At 36.2% G+C, this 12,823-nt stretch overlaps 1 protein-coding gene across 1 annotated transcript in view; it reads left to right on the top strand.

Annotated features, from left to right (window-relative positions):
• Positions 1-12,823, top strand: part of CHM (CHM Rab escort protein) — a 341,597-nt gene that overhangs the window by 149,636 nt on the left and 179,138 nt on the right. Inside the window, exon 10 of the mRNA XM_053715047.1 lies at positions 1,711-1,815. Coding sequence (XP_053571022.1) covers positions 1,711-1,815 — 105 coding nt within the window. The remainder of the gene's footprint in view (positions 1-1,710; positions 1,816-12,823) is intronic.

The raw sequence follows: 12,823 nt of genomic DNA, 5'->3' as shown, positions 1-12,823 counted from the left end.
CTTCCTCTCCATTATCAGTAGACTTCTCTTCTCTGTCACTTCTCTTTCTACAGTTTGTATATTGGTGAATATGAACATAAGCATGAAGCTTTTGACTATAATGGTAGCATGCTACTATGATGTAGAGGCGGAGGACTGTGATTTTATTATAGTCAATTTTATATGGGACACAGCTGTATCGGTGAAGAAAAAAACAAGCTAAAATAAAAACACTTATAGTTTGCTTTTCAAAAACTTTTTTTTAATACATTGCTTACATAAACTGTTTACTGTTTCTTTACTACACCACCTTTAACCAACACATTTTCAGCATTACAAGTTGTACATTCATTATATATCTCAGTTGAATAAAGGATGACCGTTCATAGACTATGAATTAATGGCTGGGTTAAGGGTTTTAGATGGTGCACTTGGTTAGGAACTGGATCATGTCTTTGGACTTTTGGGTTATGCAGTAGTAGTGTTGTTCCAATATGATAACTGAGTAGAGTTTTATGTGTTCTGTAGTAGTTAAAGAAATTTCAGAGGGGTGATTTTCACATGTTTTTTGACAGTCTGATTTGATATAAGTTAATGGTGTAAAAGCAGAACTGAAATTAGTTTCCAAGATGGAACTGTTGAAAGATTAAATCCATATGGAAAAGATGAGATTCAATAAAGCAAGATCAGAAAGAGGAAGGGAAAGACAATTTTTTTCCCATTGGTGTGTATGAAATGCATCCAAAAAGTTTTTTCCATGCAGCCATCATGTTTAGTCTGATAAAAGGACAACCTGTTTCTATCTACATCACTGGTTTTCAATCCTGTCCTCAGGCCTCCCCAACAGTCCAGATTTTCTGGATTACCGTGGATGAGAGCAGGTAGAATAACCATGTTTACAAATCAGCTGATTATTTCACCTGTGCTTTAGTTCAGGTATCCTCAAAATGTGGCCTGTTAGGGAGCCTGACATCAGGTTTACAAAACAGTGGTCTACATTGACTCCTAAATGGACATTAAACAACTGAGTATAATTACAATAGAATGGCTACTACTCACTATGCTATAGGTTTTCCTCCTGTGCCTACAGCTGTCTTCAAATTCATTCTCTTATTTTAACCCTTTACAAGTATCAGTTAGGGAAGTTCTGCATCATCACACTGGGTGCTGCCATCTTTGAGTTTATATTGGTTATTTAAATTTTAAACTGTGCAAAAAAAACTGCAAGAATGTAATGTTTCCACTCTCTATTATGTGAGCTAAACTGAAGTGAAAGGTACAGCTGTCGAAAAGCAGATCTGTGAAATTGCACTGCTCCTATCATAGGATGCAACAATACAGGAGTTACAAGATAGCAGCGCCCGGTATAAAATGCAGAGCATTGCCAGCTGGATTCTGTAATGAGTTACATTTAGAGAACAGCTTTAAAAAGAGCTTCAGGTACAGGAGGGAAAACAATTACATGATGAGTAGTAACCATGATACTGTAGTTGTACCCAGCAGTTTAATTAACCTCTCAAAAATCACTCAGTGCTAGTACCTTTAATTTTAATTGGTTGTAGATACTGGTAATTCCTAACTTTTTATGAGTTGTTTGTTAACAAATAGTTAACTTTCAAAACCAGAATTATGTTACCCATTATGATTTTTGTAAGTATTTTATCTTTTCATGACTTGGAACATGTATGTTTTCTGAATGGGTGAAATGTTTTTTTTTCTCTTATTTTACAGGTGTAAAGCAGTAATTGACAGCACGGGTAAACGAATAAGCTGCAGCCATCTCATTGTAGAAGACAGTTACCTTTCTGAAGATATATGTGCAGATATAAGTTACAAGTAATTATTAATTTACACTTTTTATTACCTCAGAATTTTTTAACTAATGTTTTTATACCATGAATTTTCTACAAGCATAATTCTTTTGACCCATAAAATATAAAGTAATTAGTCAACATACAAACTGCTGACTAACAAATGTCAATTTCATTACTTATTTTGTTTGCTTTTCTTGCAATTTAAATCTGAAAATAAATGTATCTGCATAAGCACCTACAACACAGACCACATAAATCTCAGAGGAACAGATCAGATTAATAATTTAACAGGGGTAAGACTGCAATATAATGACCCCTTTCCCCCAAAAAACTAAAACTAATAAGGAACATACAAACTGAATCAGACTGAAGCACAGCTTCCAAAAAATCTAGAGAAACTGAAAGAAAAAAAAACACCAGGAAACTTTTTAACAAACTCCAAGTGGCAAGAAACATAATTTATGATTACCTGATAAATTAATTTCTTTCATGGTGGTGAGAATCCACAATCCTTTTCTCTTGGGAATTACTCTTCTCTTCCACTAGGAGGAGGCAAATATTCCCAAACCCCAATAGCTCTATACAACCCCATATGGTGGAGTGTCCTAGTAGCAATCCTGAGTGGTCACATTCCTATAAACTCCAAAGGAAACCTTATCATTAATTTACAGCATTGGCAAAAGAAAATGTTGTTTTCTTACCCTTCATACTTAGTCACATACCTAAATTGCTGTGTTCATGATTCGGGAGCAATAGTTAGGACGTTCTGGGCCTTCAGTGGTGGCAACTATCAAGGCTACAGCTCCCCCCTGGAGACCAGGTTACCCATCCACCTCTGATCTGTTTTATTTGGAAATGCTGCACTGATATTTCAACCATTTTCGGTATTTCTCTGTTATTGCTCATTGAGGATTTTCTGACGCGATTCACTTATCTACAAACATGAAGGGCCAAGACCTGCTCCTGCCCATTGATGAGAGCTCCTCAAGAATTGAGGCACACCTGCAATCCCTTTTTGAGAGACTGCAGCTTCAAAGCTCCGCTGATACACCAAAACAGAAAACCTCTGAAATCTGATAATGCCAATCTCTTAGGTACTCAATCTGAAAATGGCATTAATAATGCTAAAATCAAGATATCGCCTTATGTTGAATACAGCGGATCCTCAATAAGGAATCCTCACTCTGTCTCAGCACATATCTTTTTATAAGATAGATCGTGTATGACTATTGCAACAAATTCCATTCTGGATCTAACTGCTGATGTGGCAAGTCTTTGGTCTGCACAACCCCCTTGGAATTTTGCTGTAGTAGATTTACCTGACTTTCTATTGTGCAAAATAGGAACATCACTACAGGAATAACATGAGGGACACTCTCAACCTTTGCGGAAAGTGGTGGGAGAACGATCCGTTCCCATGATCATATGTCCTACTAAACAGCTTTTCTTAAAGGGACATAATACTCATATGTTAAATCACTTGAAACTGATGCAGTATAACTGTAAAAAGCTGACAGGAAAATATCACCTGAGCATCTCTATGTAAAAAAGGAAGATATTTTACCTCACAATTTCCTCAGCTCAGCAGAGTAAGTTCTGTGTAAAAAGTTATACTCAGCTGCTCCCAGCTGCAGGTAAAAAAAAAAAAAAAAAATGAAGAAATGAACAGCAGCCAATCAGCATCAGCAGTGCTGAGATCATGAACTCTTACTGTGATCTCATGAGATTTGACTTAACTCTCATGAGATTTCATAGCAAGCTTCCTTTACCTGATTGGTGAAATAATATGAGAGTGCACGATGCTCAGCCCCTAAGATGTCCCAGGACAGACACACTAAAATGCTGCTTAGAAATCCTTTACAATGGGAGGTGGCTACTGAGGAACTTTTGAGGTAAAATATCTTTCTTTTTTACATAGAGATGTTCAGGAGATATTTTCTAGTCAGCTTTTTACAGCTATGCTGCATCACTTTCAAGTGTTTAAACATTTGGGTATTATGGCCCTTTAACAGCGGGGACTCAGTCCAGTATGTACTTCTATCACCGATGGAACTGTGATAAAAACTTAGCCACCTAATGCTGGATCCGCAGTGTATGGAGCAGTTCATTATCCGTGGCCTAAAAATGTTGTACTGGAACTTTTCTCACATAATATCCTTTCTAAGGCAAAGGGAGCAGATTGCAGACTTGCAAATAAAAAATCAATGTGGAGCAGACTGGATCGATAATACTTAAAGGGACATGAAACCCAAAAATTTTCTTTCATGATTTAGACAGAGCATACAATTTTAAACAACTTTCCAATTTACTTCTATTATTTAATTTGCTTCCATCTTTTGTTATCCTTTGCTGAAAGGTTTATTTAGGAAAGCTCAGGAGCAGCAGAGAAACCTAGGTTCTAGCCGCTGATTGGTGGCTGCATATATATATCGATTGTCATTGACTCACCCATGTATTCAGTTAGAAACCATTAGTTCATGGCTGCTCCTTCAACAAATGATACCAAGAGAATGAAAGAAATTAGATAATAGAAGTATATTAGAAAGATGTTTAAAATGGTATGTTCTACCTAAAATCATGAAAAACATTTTTTGGGTTTCATGTTCCTTTAAGATTTTCTTGACATAATTTAATGTATGCTTTTTGAGTTTCAGCCAAATTTATTTATTTAAGTATAGGATAGGGGTACTTTTCATAACTGGTACTTTCACATTTATAATGCTTATTATATTTATATCTGTTTAATTGTTATTATTTAGGGACCACATAAATATGCAATTAAAGGGATACTAACCCCACATTTTTTCTTTCATGATTCAGATAGAGCATGCAATTTTAAGCAACTTTCTAATTTACTCCTATTATCATTTTTTTTTTGTTATCATGATTTGAAAAAGCAGTAATAAAAGGTTAGGAGCCGGCCCATTTTTAGTTCAGCACCTTGGTAGAGCTTGCTGATTGGTTTGCTACATTTAGCCACAAATCAGCAAGTGCTACCCAGGTGCTGAACAAAAAATGGTCCAGCTCTAAAGCTTTACAGTACTGCTTTTTCAAATCAAGATAGCATGAGAACAAAGAAAAATTGATAATAGGAGTAAATTAGAAAGGTGCTTAAAATCTCAAGCTCTATCTAAATCATGAAAGAAAAAAATTGGGTTTAGTGTACCTTTAAAGAAGTAAATTCTCAACTATTTGCTAATATTTTATAGATACTAATTATATGACCTCACGGTCAGCGGCCGAGACTGCAAGCAAATGCTTTAATTAATTTATAATTTACATGCTATCCTCTATGCAATAGTGTATAGTATATGTCCGTTTTATAACAGCTTAAAGGGATAGTAAAACCCCAAATTTTCTTTTACGATTCAGATAGAACATACAATTTTAAACAACTTTCCAATTTAATTCTATTATCAAATGTTCTTTATTCTCTAGCTATCCATTGCTGAAAGGACAGCATTGCACTACAGACAGGAAGCTGAACATATCTATTTAGCCAATCACAAGAGACAAATGTGTGCAGGCACTAATTAGCAGCAGCTCCCACTAGTGTATGATATGTGTGTATTCATTTTTTAACAAGGGATACTAAGAGAACAAAGCACATTTGAAAATAGAAGTGAATTTAAGTGTCTTAAAATGACATGCTCTATCTGAATCATGCTAGTTTAATTTTGACTTTCCTATCCCTTTAAACAACAGACTCCCTTTATCCAATTAGGTGTATGCTAGTATTTAGATCCCATATCATCACATAGTTTTATCTATGTATGAGTTTATATTACTGTATCCTGCTTGTGTAAACATAGACTAGGCTTAAAACCTTGAAAGATCTTTAATTATATAGATCTAATAAACTTAGATAACCTTTGCTCAGCTCTTCCTCACTGATGCAATATATGTATTTATATTTTTTGTATTGGAAAATCAGATATTTACTTCAGCTTAATACAGGTCTTTTATGTTTTTTGGATTCTAATGGTTAACTGTTATATTTAATTTTATCATTGCATAGAACAATGGGGAATTCAAAAGTCAGTCTTTCACTCTTACTCTCTCTCCCTCACACACACACTCTCTCTCTCTCCCACACTCTCTCTCTCTCTCTCTCTCTCACACACTCACTCTCTCTCCCTCACACACTCACTCTCTCTCCCTCACACACTCACTTACACTCTCTCTCTCTCTCTCTTTCTCTCTCTCTCTCTCTCTCTCTCTCTCTCTCTGTCTCTCTCTCTCTCTCTCTCTCTCTCTCTCTCTCTCTTACACACACTCTCACACTCTCTCTCTTACTCTCACACTCTCTCTCACTCTCTAAAGTTTTATAACCGCCTTATTCTTAGTGCTCCAGACATAATGCTATGTTACATATTCTGAACTTGTAATCTGTTTTGAATATGACATACTTGTTTGTGAAATCAACCTAAAGCATTGTATTCTAATGTAATTTTATGCGGAAGATACCTCAATAAAAATAATTTTAAAAAATACCTCACACATAGCTCAGTCTTTACTTTGCCTCCCCTAGAGAATTGTTGAAGAATGAAAATGTGCATTTGATTCTTCAGAGAGAGGGGTTTTCAGTCTATATTGTGGCCCGGTTTCTCCTCAGAGTACACTGCTTGTCAAAGGGATGTATATGGGGTATATTTTATTTTTATTTTTTCACCTAATTCGTCGCAGGAACTTTTGCCTCCCTTTATGGATCTACAATATACTCCTATTCTATAACCTCTGCTGATATGTTTTAGTACTAGTTTGGCTTGTTTGCTAGTGGACGAGTGTCTTATCGGTAACTATATTTTTATTACATTTAGACACTCATTTAGCAATCAAAAACGATAGAACACAGCGATCCTCAAAAAAGCTTCTCCTTTATTTTCTCCATATGCGAAAAAATTAAAGCATACAAACTTAGGCAACAAACCTTAAAAACAAAAGTGCTGGTTTATCATGGCTAGGAACCAATCAGCCCTACATGTTTCGGATGGTTCCTTAATCATGGACATGATTGGCTGCCATTACACCCTGCCTAATACTGTATACCTGTAATTGTATCCCTATTGGTCTAACGATTCTAAGTGATTAACCCCTTCAGTACCTATGTTTGATATTTAACAATTAACCTATCTTAATGTAATGCTATTAATTAATTTAGCATCATCTTAAGTGCAATTAGAAATAACTGTATTGAGTATTGTGGCATAAGGTTGTAATTTAAACCCTCTCACCTTTATGATATGTATGAATCCTACACTACACCTCTGATTGCACAACGTAAGGATGTTTCATAAGAGTTATTAAGACTTGCTTACCATCATGTGCTTATATCCTGACATACAATTCATGTGATCATTGTTTAAATGCTAATGATCCTCCGTAAACTATCTGTTTGAAATAAATAGGTGTATTTTAATTTATACAAATACTAATATCCTTAACCCCTATCTAAGCAAGGGTGGGATAGATAAGGACCATAAAAAAATAATAGCAGTGATATCAATAAGATAACATTAAAGTTATCAAATCACTGGTTCTTCAAGTCAAATAGATTATGTGCACACGTTACTGTGTCCCTTAGTGTTCTCCAAATAGTGTCCCCAGGCTCATGGTGCTTGTTGTTTACACTCAAACATAGCTCCATATGCTTCAGAGCGCAATTTTTACCTTTTCCAGAAATTTATGACATCTGCCCCGATATTGAAGCCTTGGGGTCTCCTCGTCTTCAATGTAAAGATCCAAAATGCTTCACGTAGCATTAACCGTGTTGTCCTGTCCCCACCTCTTGGGGGGCTCCGAACACACTACAGAGAGGAAGAATGAGGCAGGCACAACTTGAAAAACCGCTTTAAATTCAAAACAGAAGGTGCTTTATTCGTATTCCATATAAAAGTTATACATGCAGACAGGCAAGGTGGACAAAAAGGTCTAACATGTTTCGCACCACCAGGGGTGCTTACTCATAGACTAATGTCTGTGTTTAAACTCCAACCCTTTATAGGGCAGGAAGCAGTCAAAATTAACCACTTCACGCCCCCAAAGGGAAAAAAAGAATAAAAACAACTACAACCAGGTGTGACACTGAAATTAGTTTGCCGTAATACAAAAAAGTAGTATACTTAGATTAACTCTCCATTGTAATAAAACATAAGAGAAATGTATAGAAACCTGTTGACAACATAGATAATGAAGATATATATTATTAATTATTCAACTACATACTGATACTAAAAAAGTGAAAAAAGTAAAGACATGATATACATTTTAAATTTGATCAGATATCCAAAATAATACAAATAAGTAATATATGTATATGATTATGATAATCCAATATACATTAACCATATGTATCAATTATCAATAAAATAATTTATATCGCATTCACGATTCATTCCATATGGTGAGCGAGTACACAATTTTAGGATCCAGTAGAGTTCCTTTCTTTCCAAAATCTTATCCCTGTTACCACCCCGCAAGGGTATTTTCGCTATATCTATAACCTGAAATGAGAGATTTGCTAGATTTGTGAAATGAAAATTATTGAAATGGTCTGCTACTGCAGAATCCTGACTGTAATTTTTAATGTCTCTAACATGCTCATTATATCGTGTTCTTACTGCTCTTGTTGTTTTACCTACATACTGCAAAAAACAAATTTTGCAGGTCAGCAGGTACACAACAAATGTAAAGCCACAATTGGCATAAAAGTCAATTGGATAAACTTTTTTATTAAATTTACAGACAAAATGATCTTCCTGTAATATATTAGGACAGGCTAAACAATTTCTTGTTCCACATTTAAAGTTTCCTTTTTTATTTAGCCAAGTACCTGCATGGTGGGAATACACTGTATCCGATTTCACCAAGCTTGGAGACAACATTTGTGCTAAAGTTTTAGATTTTCTCGATACAAATTTACAATTTTTAATGAATGGTTGTAAGATTTCATCTGCTTTCAAAAGATCTAAGTGTTTTTTTATGATATTAATTATCTGATCATACTGCTGACTATATGGTGTAGAAAACACTATAGCATCATCAAATTTTGTTTTTTTGTCTTGTTTTTTAACTACTATAGTATCATCATGATGTCTTACATTATTTCTCACATCCTCCAAATTTTTAAATTTATACCCTCTTTGGACCAATCTGTCCCTCAATTCGATAGATTGTTTTTCATAGATATCATTGGATTTTGTATTCCGTCTAATTCTTAAGAACTGTGACTTCGGAATTGAGTGTATAAGATGTTGTGGATGTTGTGATTTGAAATGTAGGATAGTATTGCCTGCTGTTGGCTTTCTATATGTTTTAGTAATGATGGAATTATTATCAATTTGTATACTTAAATCCAAATAGTTGATTTCTTTCAAATTGTATTCCCCTGTAAATTTTAAATTCAGTTCATTATTGTCACAAAAATGAAGGAATTCTTTAAAAATATTATCATCTAAAGGGATCTTAAAAATGAAAAGCAAATCATCAATATAGCGTGTATACAATTCAATTTTGTCGCTCCAGATATTGTTTGGTGAATAAAGGTAAAGTTGCTCCCACCATGCCACATAAATATTGGCAAACGAGGGGGCAAATTTTGCCCCCATCGCCGTGCCACATGTCTGTATATAAAACTCATTATCAAAAAGAAAATAGTTGTGAGACAACAAGAACTTTAAGATCTCACAAATATAATCCACTTGCTCCTGTGTATAAAGAGAATCCCTCTGCATAAAATATTTGACAGCTGTAATACCCTGACCCTGTGGGATGGAAGTATAAAGTGAGGTGATGTCAATGATGCCCCAAGAAAAATTGGGGTGCCACTGAGTATTCTCCAAAGTTAGAATAAGATGCGAGGTGTCCTGTAGGTAGCTCAACTGCGAAGTGGCAATAGGTTGTAAAATGGAATCTATCCATTCAGCTATAGGTTCAAAAAGTGAGCCAATTCCAGCCACAATCGGTCTACCCGGAGGACACCTCGCATCCTTATGAATCTTTGGCACATGATGAAATATTGGGCGTATGGGATTAGCAGGAACTAATGTATCAATGTCACTTTCTTCAAAGATGCCCAACAATATACCATCCCTTATAAGTTTTTCCAATTCTCTTTTAAAGGGTAAGGTAGGATCTCTTTGAAGTTTCTGATAGGTCCTATCATCAGATAGTTGTCTACATGCCTCATCAAAATAAGTGGTTTTATTCATAATGACAATACTGCCTCCTTTATCTGAGTTGCGAATTACTATGTTATTGTTATCTTGTAAAGATTTAACAGCTTTTCGCTCTTTATTCGTCAGATTTAAGGAGGCAGTACTTGTCCCTACATTTTCCTCCAATGCCATTATATCCTTTTGCACAGCTTTCTGAAAGGCATTAATTAGGGGTCCCCTATAATTAGTAGGATAGAAACTTGAATGTTTTTTTCTAGGTTTTGGGAAGGAGGATGATTGGAATTGTTGATTCTCATCACTATACATGTTAACTAAAGTTGTAATGGTACATGCATCCTCAAAGTTAACATGAATATTCCTGTTGAATTGCTGTGGGTTTTCCACATCTCCCAGTGAGAAATCATCACTATGTTTGTTTAAAGCAAAAAACCTCTTCAGGGTTAATTTGCGCACAAATTTATTAATATCTAGGAGTGTGGAAAAACCAGAGAAATTACTTGTTGGGGCAAATCCCAAACCTTTTGAAAGTACATTTTTTTCATGCTCATCCAAAACATAGTCAGATATATTAACAATACTCAGTCCATATTTTTTACAACCTGCAATAGGTTGAATATTATTCAAAGAATCATCAGTAATTAATGTCCCCTCTTTTTCTTGCTCTTTTCTTTTCCTCTTGTTCCTCCATCTTCTCCTTCTTCTCTGTTTTTTTGATTTTTTTGTAAATTTCTTCTCGTCTTCGGTATGGACTTCAGAGGTTCCTCGTCTACTTCTTCCACAGAGGATTCCTGTAAAAAAGAGGAAGAAGGGGAAACAGAAAGAGAAGAAGAAGGAGACATGGAGCTGGTTGAAATACATGTGCTTCTAGCACTGGCATCAGAGTCCGTGGATTCACCCTCATCTGTGCTAAACACCACCTTGCGATTGCCTTTATTTTCTCCAACATAGGTGTGTCCGGTCCACGGCGTCATCCTTACTTGTGGGATATTCTCTTCCCCAACAGGAAATGGCAAAGAGCCCAGCAAAGCTGGTCACATGATCCCTCCTAGGCTCCGCCTACCCCAGTCATTCTCTTTGCCGTTGTACAGGCAACATCTCCACGGAGATGGCTTAGAGTTTTTTAGTGTTTAACTGTAGTTTTTATTATTCAATCAAGAGTTTGTTATTTTAAAATAGTGCTGGTATGTACTATTTACTCAGAAACAGAAAAGAGATGAAGATTTCTGTTTGTATGAGGAAAATGATTTTAGCACCGTAACTAAAATCCATGGCTGTTCCACACAGGACTGTTGAGAGCAATTAACTTCAGTTGGGGGAACAGTGTGCAGTCTCTTGCTGCTTGAGGTATGACACATTCTAACAAGACGATGTAATGCTGGAAGCTGTCATTTTTCCCTATGGGATCCGGTAAGCCATGTTTATTACGATGGTAAATAAGGGCTTCACAAGGGCTTATTAAGATTGTAGACTTTTCTGGGCTAAATCGATTCAGTTTTAAAACATATTTAGCTTTGAGGAATCATTTTATCTGGGTTTTATTGATATTATAATATCGGCAGGCACTGTATTAGACACCTTATTTCTCTGGGGCTTTCCCAAAGCATAAGCAGAGCCTCATTTTCGCGCCGGTGTGGCGCACTTGTTTTTGAGAGGCATGGCATGCAGTCGCATGTGAGAGGAGCTCTGATACTTAGAAAGACTTTCTGAAGGCGTCATTTGGTATCGTATTCCCCTTTGGGCTTGGTTGGGTCTCAGCAAAGCAGATACCAGGGACTGTAAAGGGGTTAAAGTGTTAAAACGGCTCCGGTTCCGTTATTTTAAGGGTTAAAGCTTCCAAATTTGGTGTGCAATACTTTTAAGGCTTTAAGACACTGTGGTGAAAATTTGGTGAATTTTGTACAATTCCTTCATGTTTTTTCGCAATTGCAGTAATAAAGTGTGTTCAGTTTAAAATTTAAAGTGACAGTAACGGTTTTATTTTAAAACGTTTTTTGTACTTTATTATCAAGTTTATGCCTGTTTAACATGTCTGAACTACCAGATAGACTGTGTTCTGAATGTGGGGAAGCCAGAATTCCTGTTCATTTAAATAAATGTGATTTATGTGATAATGACAATGATGCCCAAGATGATTCCTCAAGTGAGGGGAGTAAGCATGGTACTGCATCATTCCCTCCTTCGTCTACACGAGTCTTGCCCACTCAGGAGGCCCCTAGTATATCTAGCGCGCCAATACTGCTTACTATGCAACAATTAACGGCTGTAATGGATAATTCTGTCAAAAACATTTTAGCCAAAATGAACCCTTGTCAGCGTAAGCGTGGCTGCTCTGTTTTAGTTACTGAAGAGCATGACGACGCTGATATTAATATCTCTGAAGGGCCCCTAACCCAATCTGAGGGGGCCAGGGAGGTTTTGTCTGAGGGAGAAATTACTGATTCAGGGAACATTTCTCAACAGGCTGAACCTGATGTAATTGCATTTAAATTTAAGTTGGAACATCTCCGCATTCTGCTTAAGGAGGTATTATCCACTCTGGATGATTGTGAAAAGTTGGTCATCCCAGAGAAACTATGTAAAATGGACAAGTTCCTAGAGGTGCCGGAGCTCCCAGAAGCTTTTCCTATACCCAAGCGGGTGGCGGACATTGTTAATAAAGAATGGGAAAGGCCCGGTATTCCTTTCGTCCCTCCCCCCATATTTAAAAAATTGTTTCTTATGGTCGACCCCAGAAAGGACTTATGGCAGACAGTCCCCAAGGTCGAGGGAGCGGTTTCTACTTTAAACAAACGCACCACTATACCCATAGAGGATAGTTGCGCTTTCAAAGATCCTATGGATAAAAAATTAGAA

Source organism: Bombina bombina, chromosome 1 (genome assembly GCF_027579735.1).
Source record: "Bombina bombina isolate aBomBom1 chromosome 1, aBomBom1.pri, whole genome shotgun sequence".
NCBI classification, from domain to species: Eukaryota; Metazoa; Chordata; class Amphibia; order Anura; family Bombinatoridae; genus Bombina; species Bombina bombina.
Note: the sequence above shows the minus strand (reverse complement) of the source record. Positions and strands in the feature narration are given on the sequence as shown.